Source organism: Haliotis asinina, chromosome 9, assembly GCF_037392515.1.
Source record: "Haliotis asinina isolate JCU_RB_2024 chromosome 9, JCU_Hal_asi_v2, whole genome shotgun sequence".
Taxonomy (NCBI): Eukaryota; Metazoa; Mollusca; class Gastropoda; order Lepetellida; family Haliotidae; genus Haliotis; species Haliotis asinina.
Window position 1 is genome coordinate 50,022,656 of NC_090288.1, and position 15,442 is coordinate 50,038,097.

Below are 15,442 nucleotides of genomic sequence, written 5' to 3' on the forward strand. Positions count from 1 at the left end.
ATAATCGAATAGGTGCTTGGTCTAAGTTACGCATTCACATGCCGTACGTGAACCGGTTTCACGGTTCCAACTACTGTGCTTACTCCCTTGTAATACAAACCAGTAACAACGATATGAATGTATGATCGTTTGTTCAACAACTTTTATCCTTGGATTAATAAAACTCTGAGATTTAAATGTGCAACTGGCAAGGTAAAATTATGAGGATTCGCTGGCTTAATTTAGATTCATCTGCTTTACCTTTTCGTTCAAAGTGAAACTCATCACCGGTACGTTGTAGACAGACCATAATGATTCCTGTTTGACTGATCCTTTACCTTTGTCAAACAGGAAACTTTGTGGCTTGCGATTGGTTGGTTGGATTGTTTAAAACTGCAATATTCCAGGTATATGGAAGCAGTCAGTAAATAACCGATTGTGGGTCACATAATCCAGTGATCAACAGCATGAGCGTCAAACTACGCAATTGAGACACAGTTCAGATACGGTGACATGTGTCAATCAAGTCAGTAAGTCTGACAACTGTATCCCTTACAACATGCATGGGGTGCTGAAGACCAGTTCTATAGTGAAATGGGAACAGGTGGTAATTACAGTCACTCACCAACAAGGTGAGTGAGAGAGTTTAGTATTACGCCGCACTCAGCAATAATCTAGCCATATGGCAGCGGTCTGTAAATAATTGAGTCTGGACCAGACAATCCAGTGACCAACAACATGAGCATGGAAACCGATGACATGTTTCAACCAAGTCAGTGAGCCTGACTACCCAATCCTGTTAGCCGCCTCTTACAACAAGAATAGTCTCCTTTCATATTAAGCATGGGTTGCTGAAGTCCTTTTCTACCCCAGACCTTCACAGATCCATGCATGATGAAGTTTACTAAACATCATAATATATTACTCATTCTCAGTTCACACACAACAACTTGCAGACATATCTACCTGTTTACAACACATATTGACATAAATAAAAACAATGCCCCAGTTTCCACAATTATATTTTGTCTTCTTACTTTTATTCATGAAAAGTTCCTTGTCATACAACTGAAAGGAATCCTTAAACAAAATATGATAATGGATGGATAGATTGATGACAATGCATTCATATGGTCCTTATATTCATAATTATAGAAGTTAACCTGGCATTAATGAAACTTCAAGGTACAACATGCCCACAACAAAACACTGTTCTGGATCACACTTCTGTTTCAGTGTTTAACAGTACTCTCATCACGTTGCTACCTAGACAGCAGTCTGTAAATAATCACGTCTGGACCAGACAATACTGTGATTGACACCATGAGCATCAATATGCACTTACTGAGATAAATCAGTCAAGTCTGCTAGTTGCCTCTTACGACAAGCATGGGTTGCTGAAGACCAGTTCTAACCCAGGTCCTCAGGTGTCCTGGGCTACAACTACCTGCTGGTAAAACTGATGACTAGTCAGCACTGTAATGAACAGCTGCACTAAAATATAAATAATAATGATGATAGATAGACATTCATATTCATCCATTGTCTATTTTCAATCCTACATTTTTACACCAAAGAAGAAGAGAATAAAACCCAGTTAGACCGACTTGAGAACTTTTATACATCGTTTCTTACCACCTACGAATGAAAAGTCATGTTATAAGTTGTAAAGAGTTCTCATGGATTCTGATCTAAAGAGACCTGAAAAGCTCATTCAATCATGTAATGATGAGGGGTACTTTGATCATCACAGTGCAATTAATTAAACTGACCAGTCATGCCACTGGTACATTACTGAGAAGGTGGGTGTTGGGAGCTCCACTCACTTGCCACTGTATCATACGTCTAATGTGTCGAAGTACCATGTGATTTCCTGGAGATTAGCAGGGGATCCCATTTTTCACACTCGATGATGTTGAGTGCTGGGAGTTTAGGGTCTTCTATTGAGGCTGATGTTGTGGCTTGCTGTCAGTTCAGAACGCAGAAAAGAGTCTTCTATTTGAATCTGATGTGGGGTGTTATTGGTTCAAGGTCCAGCAAAGAGTCCTCTATTTGAATCTGATGTTGAGAGGTGCTATTAGTTCAAGGTCCAGCAAAGAGTCTTTTATTTGAGTCTGATGTTTTTGCGTGCTATTACTTCAGGATCCTGCCTCAGTTTGCTGTTACAGCCTGACAGAATGGCATGCTATCAGTGCAGAGTCCTGTGAGTTCTCTACTTCAGCCTGATGGCATGAGGTGCTATCAGTTCGGGATCAAGCAACGAGTCCTCTAGGGGAGTGTCCATTGTGTATTCATGGGTCTGATGTTTGTGCTGCAACCCACTCCGCCGGGTACGTTGGGGGATGGGCAGCTCGGAATGATGGGCTGGAAGGGGCTCCGTAAAGAAGTATGGATGCAGGAGTGCCTTGGATGGAAATGGAGAAGACAGGATATGTCAATGCAAAATATGAAATACAGTAATGATAACAACACTTTCAAAAATTCCATGTGTTTGTGTCTGGGGCAACATGATCAAAACCCAAGTTTGCAATTAGATTTCATATCCTTAAATCCCTGTCTCCCTGAGTCCCTGTTCTGTATCAGCAGAATAGATGTTTTGCAGTCCTGTTTTGGATTAACTTAAACATATTGTAATTTGGATTCTTAATTTGCATGTAAATGTGGCACTGACAATATGAAATACTTACAGACAGATCATTTTCTCTCAGATGTACATCTAGCATGAAGCAGAATATATTAAAACATCCCAAATTTCATTTCATTAAAACTATAAGACGGAATATTGTTAAGAATATATGGCGCACAGTAATTACAGGTAATATTTTACAATATTCATGTCTTTGCCAGTATCTCTAGATGTTATTGCATCAAACAGGGACCAACATATCTCCAAATTCTAATCATTACTATATATTCAATATAGAATCGAAGAGTGGTCCGTATATCAAAGTTCAAATAGAAGATTTTGATATTATAGACTAACTAAATATGCAGCCTCCATAAATTCAAATATCGACACATTTTAAAAGTACTGGTCAAGCTGCCAATTGCTTTTTCCTTCGCTACCATCAATTGAATTATCTCATTTGAAGTCATTTCCCAAATGAATATAAAAACAAGTTGTAGTAATTTCTTAATAGTTCAAACGAAACTTGAAAAACCTTGCCAGCTATTCTCAAAACATTCATAGCCCTACAAACCTCGAATCTTAAGCCCATTCTGAACACACTGGCCACGGTCAAAGTTAAGAATTCCTCGGGCTACGAACACTTTGAGAATAAGGGCCCACCTCAGGTAAACAGTTTTTGCTCTGTGCATTTATCAGTGGAAGTCAACTACTAAACTACTGATAGTCAGACATACTATCAACGCATTGATAGTTTTTCATTTCTCCCATCAACTAATTGCAATCGAAGACAAACCATCGATAGTTTGATGCATCATTACATTACTATTAAATAGTAATTTGTGTAAATTGTGGATTTGACACATGAAATATTAAATGTTATGAAAGATTATTTATCACTATACAACAGTGACATCACATCAGGTGACCTTTGCTCTTACTGAAAAAATGTTAGATTATGCAATCTGAATTTTGGCTTGATTTTACGCCACTTTCAGCAATATTCCAGCAATATCACAGCCATATCACAAGTGGGCTGAACACAATGTATGCATGTAGGGAATCGATCTGGTGTTTTATTCATGATGAGGGAACACCTTAACCACTAACCTGCATGACTGCCCCTGTTATGGAGTAAGTGAGTCAGGTTTCACACCAATAATATTCTAATATTCCAGCAATATCAGGGTGGGGAACACCAGAAATGGACTTCACTCATTGTACCCATGTGGGAAATTAAACTTGAGTCTTTGGCGTGACGAGGTAAAGCTTTAACCACTAGACCACCCCACCGCTCATTGTACCCACGTGGGAAATTATACTCAAGTCTTTGGCGTGACAAGGTAAAGCTTTAACCATTAGACCACCCCACCACCCCACCTAAACTGTAAAGGATCCCCAGTGAGATGGGACACTTAGCCTGAGGAAATCAAGACTGAATGTGGTTCTGGAACTGTGAGACAGACTTATCATTTTGTTTCCACACACGTATAAAACTATTGATTTACGGTCTAATTAGTTGCTACTCTTGTAAGTCGTGGTCAAACCCTGTCCTTTATACAGGCTGCCATATGACACACACTCACCTCCTTAGCCGATATCCTTTTCTTGGTGGGGTAAACCAAGAATTTCTTTAGGAGATCCAGGGCAACTGGGGATGCGTCTGGGAGGATCTCCTCAAAGGGGATCGGGGGGTTGTAGGGGAAGGAGATCTTGTGGTAGTCAGGGAGGTCTGTCATCCCCTGGAAAAAGTGTGGTGTTATTGAAAACTGACAGAACAAGCGTTATCTCATACATATATCGTTCAGTATCATATATATTAGATCTTAAATTGTGATGTGATATTTCTGCTTGAAGATACAAATTTATTGAACAAACTTTATGGATAACCACTTCAATATCTGCATCGAAATGTTTCACTCATAAAATAAAATATCTAATTATCCAAAAAGTTTCTTCAATATTGTATTACCCAACTTCTAAAACACAACTTAAATGGAAATGAAAAGCCTGCTTGAACAAATTATGGTCTCATGACATCAAAATTTTGCACTCTCTCAAAATGTATGTCTTAATCAGTAAAAATATATACTACCTCTACTACCTGACGAAGGGGCAAGAGTTAGCCTTGAAACGTCGTGTTAAAAGAATTAAAGAAGTTGTCATCCATAATAGTGTCTTGTATTACCTCTACTGCAAATGAAATTCTTTCCAAATAAGAAGTGTTTCACTGGGGTGAAAGACTATTCTATGAAGTCATGGAATCAAATGAAGGATGTTGGAGCCTAAAGAGTGTATGATGGATGACGTGAGGGCTGGTAAACCTTGTACAGCAGGATGTTTTGGCAATACCTACCGGCCACGTCTCCTTGTTGGGGGTGCCCAGCACTCGAAGGACGTACACCAGCTGCTCTATGTCTGTTTCCCCCTGAAACAGGAAGGCAGGGGTAGGTGAGTGACTAAGTCAGAGGGTGAGTCAGTGGGTGAGTCAGTGGGTTAGTGGGTGAGCGTGTCTGTGGGTGAGTCAGTGGGTTGGAGAGTCACAGGTTGAGTAAGTGAGCCAGTGGGTGAGTTAAATGGTGAGTAGGTGAGCGAGACAGTACATCAGGGGATGACTGTGTCAGTTGGTCAGTGGGTCAGTTGATGAGTCAGTGGGTGAGTGAGTCAGAGAGTGAGTCAGTGAGTCAATTCAATTATTTTATTCAGTCTGTGTGGCCTCCGGCACATAGACAGGTGATACAGCAGCAGTTTCGACTTTGTATGTTACAAACGTGGATGTCCCAAACTTAGTGCGCAGTAAACATGATGTTGCAACGTTTCATAATAACGTTTGTGGTTATAAGTTTATATCATAGGATGTACAGGCAAACAGTATCATTTGAGATCATACACTGGGCATCATAACATGAAGTTCATCTTCAATAATGGCTAGCCTAAACACTTTCCACATCTGTGGTGCCATTATTACATTATAATATCACCCACATACAGATGATACAACCAGCAGGTTGAGATTGCCATGTTACAATATTTGACATCTCAGACGTAGTGCATTTGGAACATGAAGCTGCAGTTTTATAATAATGTTTGTATCACTAGATGCCACTAAGTTAATAAAACCAGACTTTGTATTACATTGTACAAACATTTAGATCTTACGCTTTCATGACCTGGACACACCATAACAAAATGAAATTCATCTTCAATTCTGGCATAGTTACACATTTTACACAGTTGCAGTGTTGTCATTACGTTATGATGTTGCCCAGGTTCAACTTGTAATCTAGCCATGCCAATACGCACTTTCATCAAGTTGCAATGATATAAGGAGCAGTAACCATGAGTTAACTACAAGACTCATATCTGCTACTGCCCTGCAAACTCCATTTCCATTCCAGAGTTAAAATACCAGTAACACATTGCTTGAATTTTGACAACAACCTGAAACACCAACATAACCAAATTTGTAACTAAATAAACTTGCCTAGCCAATGAAATCTGTGTATGGCAATCAACATTATCCAATAAATACAGCATTTCACATGCTTTATGTGGATACCTGTGATTAGGCATACAGGTAACTCTCAGCCAAAATCTGACACATCTCAACAGGTAAGACAAATACACTGAGAATCTGCCACATTTGCCCATAACTAAAACATTTGAAACCCTTGCACTTATGTTAAGAAACCATTTGATTGTTAAATGTTGTATTCTCTCTAAACACTCTAGACGCTGAAAAGCCCACAACTCAGAGCCGTATAATAACATTGGCATGATCTGGGAGTCAAAAATTGTAACGAAAACCTTGTAGGTTAACTGCCCATAGGAATGCATCATTCTTAAAACTTCAAACAAGGCTTTCTTGGCCTTTATAGCAAGGAAACTGCAGCTGTGTGAAATATGTAATTGGCTTGTATTAGAACCAAGCCCAAACAGTTATAATTAGAAATCACATCCACATGTTAGTCAGTGTCAAAAATGTCAAGATCACAGACCACATCCACATGTTGAAGTACACAATAAGTTCAACCTCTTGAAGCCACATCTTCCTGTACAATGACTAAATTTACATGCAGATTTGAAGTTGAAGAAGATCCACAGAAACAATTTAATCTTAACGTAACTGGAAGTTTATCAAAGAGAAACATTTGAGGAAGATCTAATACAACAGAAACGGATTACTTTACATACAAAACTTAAAGGGCCTACTTTTATGGACAACTAAAGATATTCCTGGGTTATATTCATATAAACATCTTGCTTCTACTTTTACAGTCATTAAAAAATATCTGTAGGTCTCATTTTTGGTAATATTTACAGATTCACATAGAAGCGTTATACATCACATGGCCATGACACGATGCACATTAATCTTTGTGATGGCATGCATCAGTCAAGTAAGTGAGAACAACCACCTGATCACATTAGCCCCCTCTTACAACAACACGCTTTGCTGAAGATCAATTTGACCCTGAAGATCAATTTTGACACAACATAAATAATTGCATAGTCAGTGTCATGATATAGATTGTAAACCATTCTGTTATTGCCACAATGTATGTTGCTAATATCAACTGGTCTCTCATATGACCTTGCTGTCCTTGAAGCAGAGGGTTAATGAATAAACAGCAGTTATTGCATCATGGAATTCACTCAAATACATGCATGTGCTGAAGGTAGGGTAAAATCGTTTGATTACAGTTTTATGATGTAACTAACATAAAAGAATCTGGTTTTCTTTACCTTCTTTTTTTTGAACCACATGACATTATTTAGTTATAATACTGATATCATGAAAACAAGAACGGGAAGGTCGGACATGGTAGCCATCTTGTTTTCTATTGATCTTATTAAAATTCATCTCATTTTAGCTTCATTTGCTGAAAAAAAGCCTCTGGAGAATGTCGTAATAAGGTTTTTGCTGTTGTTTTGTCCTTGCTATTTCACCATCAACAGAATGTTTTTTGAAGTATGCAGCTTGCACAAGTATGGTGCCATGTACTCCTGAAGGTTTTTTTCACCTCCAATAGTATAATTCCTAAAGCAATATTTTGAGAAATATTCAAAGACATAGAGTTTTGTTTAGAAACATCCCTCTAAACAATCACCTCAGTTAGGACTGATATTTCTGAGACTGAATTTATATTTTGGCAGCATTATCAACATATACTTACCGGGAATAGAGGCGAGTTGTTGAGCAGCTCTCCAAAAATACAGCCCACAGCCCTGAAATTGATGTAGAGGAGAGGTGACATGGGGTACGATTGACACAGTTGTATAGTGATGTGTATGTGTATGTGTGTGATTGTGGGTATTTGTACATGAGTCAGGGGTGTACTCATGTGCACGAATGGTTGGGGTAGCAACATTTATGAATAGTAAGATATATCATTTAGCTGTTGTAACATGGATGAATATAGTATAATGACTTGGCACATCCTTGTCTTATCCCTTTAATGCAGAAGCAGGTAAGGTGACAACAAGTACCATTTGGTAAAGACTTTTGATATGACTCAGCTGGAGGCTGGTTCCCTGGCCTTCACCTTTAATTGTCATGCTGAAGACCATCTTTGATTCTTTGATAATACAGCTGCTCGTATAAAACCAGTATTTCCTAACTCAGTGATTTTGCAAAAGACAGCATTAAAGGTAACATCATTGTTCTACACCCACCAACAATGTTAACTGTAGACTCATACCTGTGTTTCTGAACAGAATGAGTCATGGCTGTTTTGTGATGCAATATTTAGACACTCTTTGACACTCGTATAAAACCAGTATTTCCTAACTTGGTGATTTTGCAAAAGACAGCATTAAAGATAACTCTCACTCACTCCTAAGATTGGGATGAATTTCAATTTCCTTTGATCCTTTTTTACATCATAGTATCGGCTAATCACATGAAATACTTCTTTGAAACACACACACACAAAAAGAAAAAAACTGCTAAGAAACTGTGGAGATTTCAAGTTCAGTATTACTTCATGAGGATGCAAATAATGCATATTATAAATACTGTAGGACAACTGGGAAATATACTAACTCTATAATAACACAGCATGTTCAAATATATGCAACACAAAAGGGAAATGACGGGTTCCTTTCCCCACATGCCTTCAATGTTGAGGCCAGTTTCCAGTGTCCTTGGGGGTGGTGGGGTAGCATTGTCGTTAAAGTGTTCGCTCGTCACACCGAAGACCCGGGTTCCTTTCCCCACATGCCTTCAATGTTGAGGCCAGTTTCCAGTGTCCTTGGGGGTGGTGGGGTAGCATTGTCGTTAAAGTGTTCGCTCGTCACACCGAAGACCCGGGTTCCTTTCCCCACATGCCTTCAATGTTGAGGCCAGTTTCCAGTGTCCTTGGGGGTGGTGGGGTAGCATTGTCGTTAAAGTGTTCGCTCGTCACACCGAAGACCCGGGTTCCTTTCCCCACATGCCTTCAATGTTGAGGCCAGTTTCCAGTGTCCTTGGGGGTGGTGGGGTAGCATTGTCGTTAAAGTGTTCGCTCGTCACACCGAAGATCCGGGTTCCTTTCCCCACATGCCTTCAATGTTGAGGCCAGTTTCCAGTGTCCTTGGGGGTGGTGGGGTAGCATTGTCGTTAAAGTGTTCGCTCGTCACACCGAAGACCCGGGTTCCTTTCCCCACATGCCTTCAATGTTGAGGCCAGTTTCCAGTGTCCTTGGGGGTGGTGGGGTAGCATTGTCGTTAAAGTGTTCGCTCGTCACACCGAAGACCCGGGTTCCTTTCCCCACGTGCCTTCAATGTTGAGGCCAGTTTCCAGTGTCCTTGGGGGTGGTGGGGTAGCCTAGTGGTTAAAGTGTTCGCTCGTCACACCGAAGACCCGGGTTCCTTTCCTCACATGCCTTCAATGTTGAGGCCAGTTTCCAGTGTCCTTGGGGGTGGTGGGGTAGCATTGTCGTTAAAGTGTTCGCTCGTCACACCGAAGACCCGGGTTCCTTTCCCCACATGCCTTCAATATTGATGCCAGTTTCCAGTGTCCTTGGGGGTGGTGGGGTAGCATTGTCGTTAAAGTGTTCGCTCGTCACACCGAAGACCCGGGGTCCTTTCCCCACATGCCTTCAATGTTGAGGCCAGTTTCCAGTGTCCTTGGGGGTGGTGGGGTAGCATTGTCGTTAAAGTGTTCGCTCGTCACACCGAAGATCCGGGTTCCTTTCCCCACATGCCTTCAATGTTGAGGCCAGTTTCCAGTGTCCTTGGGGGTGGTGGGGTAGCATTGTCGTTAAAGTGTTCGCTCGTCACACCGAAGACCCGGGTTCCTTTCCCCACATGCCTTCAATGTTGAGGCCAGTTTCCAGTGTCCTTGGGGGTGGTGGGGTAGCATTGTCGTTAAAGTGTTCGCTCGTCACACCGAAGACCCGGGTTCCTTTCCCCACATGCCTTCAATGTTGAGGCCAGTTTCCAGTGTCCTTGGGGGTGATGGGGTAGCATTGTCGTTAAAGTGTTCGCTCGTCACACCGAAGACCCGGGTTCCTTTCCCCACATGCCTTCAATGTTGAAGCCAGTTTCCAGTGTCCTTGGGGGTGGTGGGGTAGCCTAGTGGTTAAAGTGTTCGCTCATCACACCGAAGACCTGGGTTCCTTTCCCTACATAGGTGAAATGTGTCTCAAGCCCATATCTGGTGTCCCCTGCCGTGATATTGCTGGAATTATTTTGCTAAAAGTGATGTAAAACTAAACTCACTCCCAACTGGCACATGCTCTGTCCATTAGACAGTCCACAGTCACAGTCCTAAATACATATATCATATATTAGCATAGAAAAGCCCATTTCTGAAGACCAAAATTAGCAGCTTGTAGAATGGGATCAGCTTATCTATGGGTAACACTTTCATCAACCTTCGTGTCTCTTGACCAGTAAGAAAACGACATGGTATCATTTCGCTTGAATAAACTAGAGAAAATGACTTTGTCAGTGAAGACGTCAAATTTGCAATTAAACAGCACAAGACAAAGTTATTTACCTTTTCAGCTCTTATTTGTTTTAGCTAAGCAATGTACTATTTGCAGGGATTAAGATTAACGTGTGTATTTGTCTTGTACACAGAGCTGGAAATAGCAATCAACTGTGCACAGATTTCCCGGCAATCTAGTTAAAACTATTATTTTCCCAAGAGAAATATATCCTAGCATTGTGAAATTTTAACTGCATGTACAGGTTTGGCCTCAATTAGGACCATATCGCGGAGGGTCAGCTTATGTACGGAACATATCATTTTGATACTGATTGTAAGGGTAAAGTTAGGGGTCAGCATATCTATGAGATTGGCTTATCTACAGTAATATATGGCATAGCATACTGTTCTGAGTATGGAAGGCAATGTTGAAGCTTAACTGCTAAGTATATGGCATGACTAAAGTGCCTCATAAATTTCTGATCTGAGCATGTGTTCAGTGGCCTGTGATTCATTCTGAACCATAAGCTGAATCAGTTTTTTTCTGGTTGAACGGTCTATTTCCTTCTAATAAAACTAGGCTGCCAATAGAAAAAAGAAAAAGAAACAGATGTGACATCATTAATAATGCTATTATATTATGTTTCTTTTATGACACTGGGACGACGAGCAGCCACTTTATGTTTGAAAGTAGATTTGGGTTCATTTTCATGAATATCATGACTGCAGTAATAAATAGAATATAATTATATTTGGGCCCATCATACTATCTTAAACATAGTATAAACATAGTATGTCAATTAATGGTACTCATATAATATCCTCATATCCTCTATCTATTGTTGCAAGGTTTAAAGCAACTTAGTTAGATATGCCAAAGGTCTCTGATAATATTGTAATATTTATATAACATATACCTCTTCCCATTGGCAAATTGTTACATGTAAGGGATTGTTTATTGTTCATGTGTGTGCATGTGTAACAGAGACAAGATGATTTTTTTCTGGAGGGCCATTTACAATGTGATTGACACCAACCCCCTCCCAGCCTATCAAGTTCGTTTACAAAGTAAGTGCCCCCCATGTATGCCATGCAATCCTAGTTCCCCTAGTTGTGGAGTGTATTTTTTTCTTATTTATAATCATTATGTTCAAAATTGCTGACACCTTCAACCCCCCCCCCTTAACACACACACACACACACACCAGAACAAAATAGGTTACCCACCTTAATATCATGATGACCTCACCATTCTAACTTCTTGAGTGGCATGTTAGCTGGTGAATCAGATAAGGTTAAACTTTAATCATAAACTATGAAAGGGTAACTTAACTGTCAGTAGGAGAGGTAGTAAATATATTCATTGTGACAGAAGAATGATTGCAGAGCTTGTCAATAGTCAAGTGTTGTTTGCTCTAGTGTGTGATAAGAGTTTTTCTGCACTTGATTGTCTCGTTGTTGCCGTGCACCCCTCCACGCCAACTGCCAGCTATAATGTGTGTAATGGTTTAAACATATTTATTTCCCAAAAGAGGAATCAGATTGGTAAACAAGCAGTATATGTGAATACCGCTCTGGAATACAAATAACTTATAACAGTCGTGAGGAGGAACGCATGCTAATAACAAACAATAAACAATAGCTTCCTGAAAATGTAATAATCAAAACTTGTTAAAATAGCCAACTATAACATTTGAATCACTAGTGTTGGAAGATATTTGATTCTAAGTACAGTTTCGTTTTTACTATTACAACACAAATCTACCTGAGAATACAATGAAAGAATGGATAGATTATAATTCAAGATAATCTTTTGCAGATCCATTAGAGTGGCTGTATAGTATTGATTTGACATCATATCCTTTGCATTTTATGTCTTATGCCAGTGTAATTAATGCACGATACGAGATAGTGAATTGGATCTTTGTAAGAGTAGCCACAAGAACAAGGTGGTTTTGAAGATGAAAATCTTTGATATTTATGTGTGTTTAAATCACAGCAACCGAGTCTGGCGCGCGGTTATAATGATTCTTTGATGAATGACAACTTCTAAAAACTGGAATGGTGTTGTTCATAAACATCTTGTCTCCTAATATTTCTCAACTACCTATCTAAACCGATGTATTTAGCATTTCATTAAGACACTTTTGTGTCAAACAGACTGAAATTTATGACTGTTGAGTGCTTAATGTTGATTGTCACCTAAATCTGGTGTTTTAGTCTTCTATACTGAATATACATTTATCTTTTTGTGATTATTTATTGATCTCACAATTAACTCTTTTTTTGCACTGATTTATGGGTTAACATTTGCATTTCAAGTCAACAGTTTTAGGCATTAAAGAGAGAGATGACCAAGAAATTGCAAGGGTTAAGAAACTGGTACTCAAGTGACGGAAATAGCAAAGAATGTATATTCCATGAGCCAGAGAAGTAATTTACTAGAGAAAAGTGGTTAGAAATTCAATAGTTACAGGACATTTAATTTATGAGGACACATAGCCAGAAACTTTTCAAATGTTGGAAAATGCAGGAAAACATGACATACATGTGCTTGTAGAAGCAAGACTAATTCAGAATTTCTGGCCAAACCACACAATAGTGAACTGTGGGAATGCGACTATCAGAAGCATTATCAGTATCAAGATTTAGCCATAATATCAGAACAACAAAAGCCAACACAAAAGAAGGTTCAAAAAAGGTTTTCAACTCAATGAGGACTGAGCAGGTTGTGTTAACATGTTCTGGAGAAAAACATGAGTGACCGCTGATGTAAGCCTAGTTGGCTTGCAGCTACAAGATAGCAATATCACAGTGGTTCACATATGGGATTTGAACCCTGGTCTTTGGCGTGACAAGCAGACACTTTAAACACTAGGATACCTCACCTCCCCCTCACAACAGACCATAGACCCGGCATTAACCAACACAGAGTGCTGTTACTCTAAGATTGAAGAGACACTTGTGACATAGTTGTGTCACCAGAGCCTGGAAGAAATTCGAGGTCTACCTCTTCGGATCATGGTTTGAACTTATTACTGATCACACACTCTAGAGACATCTGTATTCTAAATCAGTTCACCTACAAGACTTTTACTAAGGTTGACAACCAACAACAGCTGATTTCCAGGTGACATGTCCTACATATGCTACAGACACATTATCTCAACTGACCTAAATAGTGGTAAAAACAATGAATGTGTCTGACAAAAAAGATACGGGTTTTAATCAAAACTTCAGATTTTTCAGAAAGTCTGCAAGAGATCGGAAACTTAGTATCTGAAAAAAAAAAGCATTTATAGAAATAACTACTAAAATTGAAAAGGATCCCCAGTGAGACGGGGTCACATTCAGAACAAGGGGAAACGTAGACTTGCTTGGCATCACAGTCAGAAAGGAAAATGATATGATTCAGAGACTGAAAGACCAATTGCCTCTATCATAATCTTCCAATTTATGATTGCCTTAGCATTAAGATTGACCATATGCCATCCTATGGAACAACATTAATATCCTGATATAAACAGACCAGACTACAAGATTATTAGTAAAGTCCTTGAAGCAATTATCTAACGCTTCAACCCCACCATTACTGCATCTCATTGGTTTATGACCACCTAATCAAAGATGACCACCAGGAATCCACCCATAGCTGCCCTGTCTAACTGGCTTCCAAGCTTCCCTTTGCTGTTCAATTGTTGGATATTTATAGCTTCAAGCAGTTTCCTAATCTTGCAGTCTGCTCAGTTGATTTTCAGGGTACAGACCCCCAACATGAATCATGATAAAGGTTATTTCATCCTCTCAGCATATTACCACCTGATCTATGACAACCGCCAGTAAGATACACATACACCACCCCTCCCCACCCCACATCACACCCCTTTCATTACCTGGTTTCCACGCTTCCCTTTGTGCATTGTAATCACATCTGTGTACTTCAACATACTCACTGATTATCATCTCATTGTACATCAAAACCAGTCACTCTGGACATCAGCCTACTCTGCTCAAATCACTAATCCCATATCAAATGTGCATTTATGTTAATATTATAAATATTGTATATACTCATTATTCTCCAATGTATATTATACATTCTCCACGTTTCAAATTGTTGCATCACTTGCTTCATACTGGTGTTAGCAACTACACCAAAGTATCATACCAACTGCAATAGAGAAGTTGACTATCTACAGAATTTGGTTTTCCTTCATTTTCACAACCTCTAAAAGGCCTCTTGAAGAACAGTGTGGTGACATATTTAAATTATGATGCCAAAGACCCCGGTTCAATTCCCCAGCAAATTTTGCTCAGTTATAATAAAACTGCAATGCTAGTATGTATTTCAGTGCACGCACTAAAGAAATAGATATACAACATATGCCAAGCTACTGTGGGACTCAGTTTCTGGTTTCTTAAACAAGTTAGTTAGATTTGTTTCCATGTGTCACGGCACAACTCACCATCAAAACAAAAGGTAAACTACCAAACTAAACTATCAGCATGAGATTATTTCTCAACGACTGATGTGAGAAGGCCAACTTTAGTGATGGCCATGATTAACACAAGCTCAGCGCTGATATCGGAGAATGGAGGGCTAACAACATCTCGCCTTTCACATCATTATGATCATACTTAACGCAAAACTTTCCAATATTATCAAACCTTGGTAATACCCGATACAAATATAGGCATCTCTACTCATACCTCCACCTATTCAAAACAATATTCTTCTCTCAATACATAACACCATACATCAACTTAGCTGTAGTTTAGAATGTCAGCAATACTTATGAAGCCGATCAATCATGAAAGGTCAGAATGTAGTCCATTTATGTAGTCCATGTTGCTCACTCTGATCATATCCAATCTTTTAATTAACCAGTTTCTCAAAATATTTTCTGAACATAAACATGCTT

At 39.4% G+C, this 15,442-nt stretch overlaps 1 protein-coding gene across 2 annotated transcripts in view; it reads right to left on the reverse strand.

Annotated features, from left to right (window-relative positions):
• Positions 1 to 980: 980 nt before the first annotated feature.
• Positions 981 to 15,442, reverse strand: part of LOC137295619 (cyclin-dependent kinase 20-like) — a 47,523-nt gene continuing 33,061 nt past the window's right edge. Inside the window, exons 8-11 of one of the 2 annotated variants that reach the window (XM_067827065.1) lie at positions 7,783 to 7,834; positions 4,962 to 5,033; positions 4,192 to 4,347; positions 981 to 2,383 (exon numbers count right to left, since the gene is read on the reverse strand). In XM_067827065.1, the coding sequence (XP_067683166.1) occupies positions 2,192 to 2,383; positions 4,192 to 4,347; positions 4,962 to 5,033; positions 7,783 to 7,834 (472 nt within the window). In that variant the 3' untranslated portion in view covers positions 981 to 2,191. The remainder of the gene's footprint in view (positions 2,384 to 4,191; positions 4,348 to 4,961; positions 5,034 to 7,782; positions 7,835 to 15,442) is intronic. The other variant, XM_067827066.1, reaches the window with a different exon arrangement.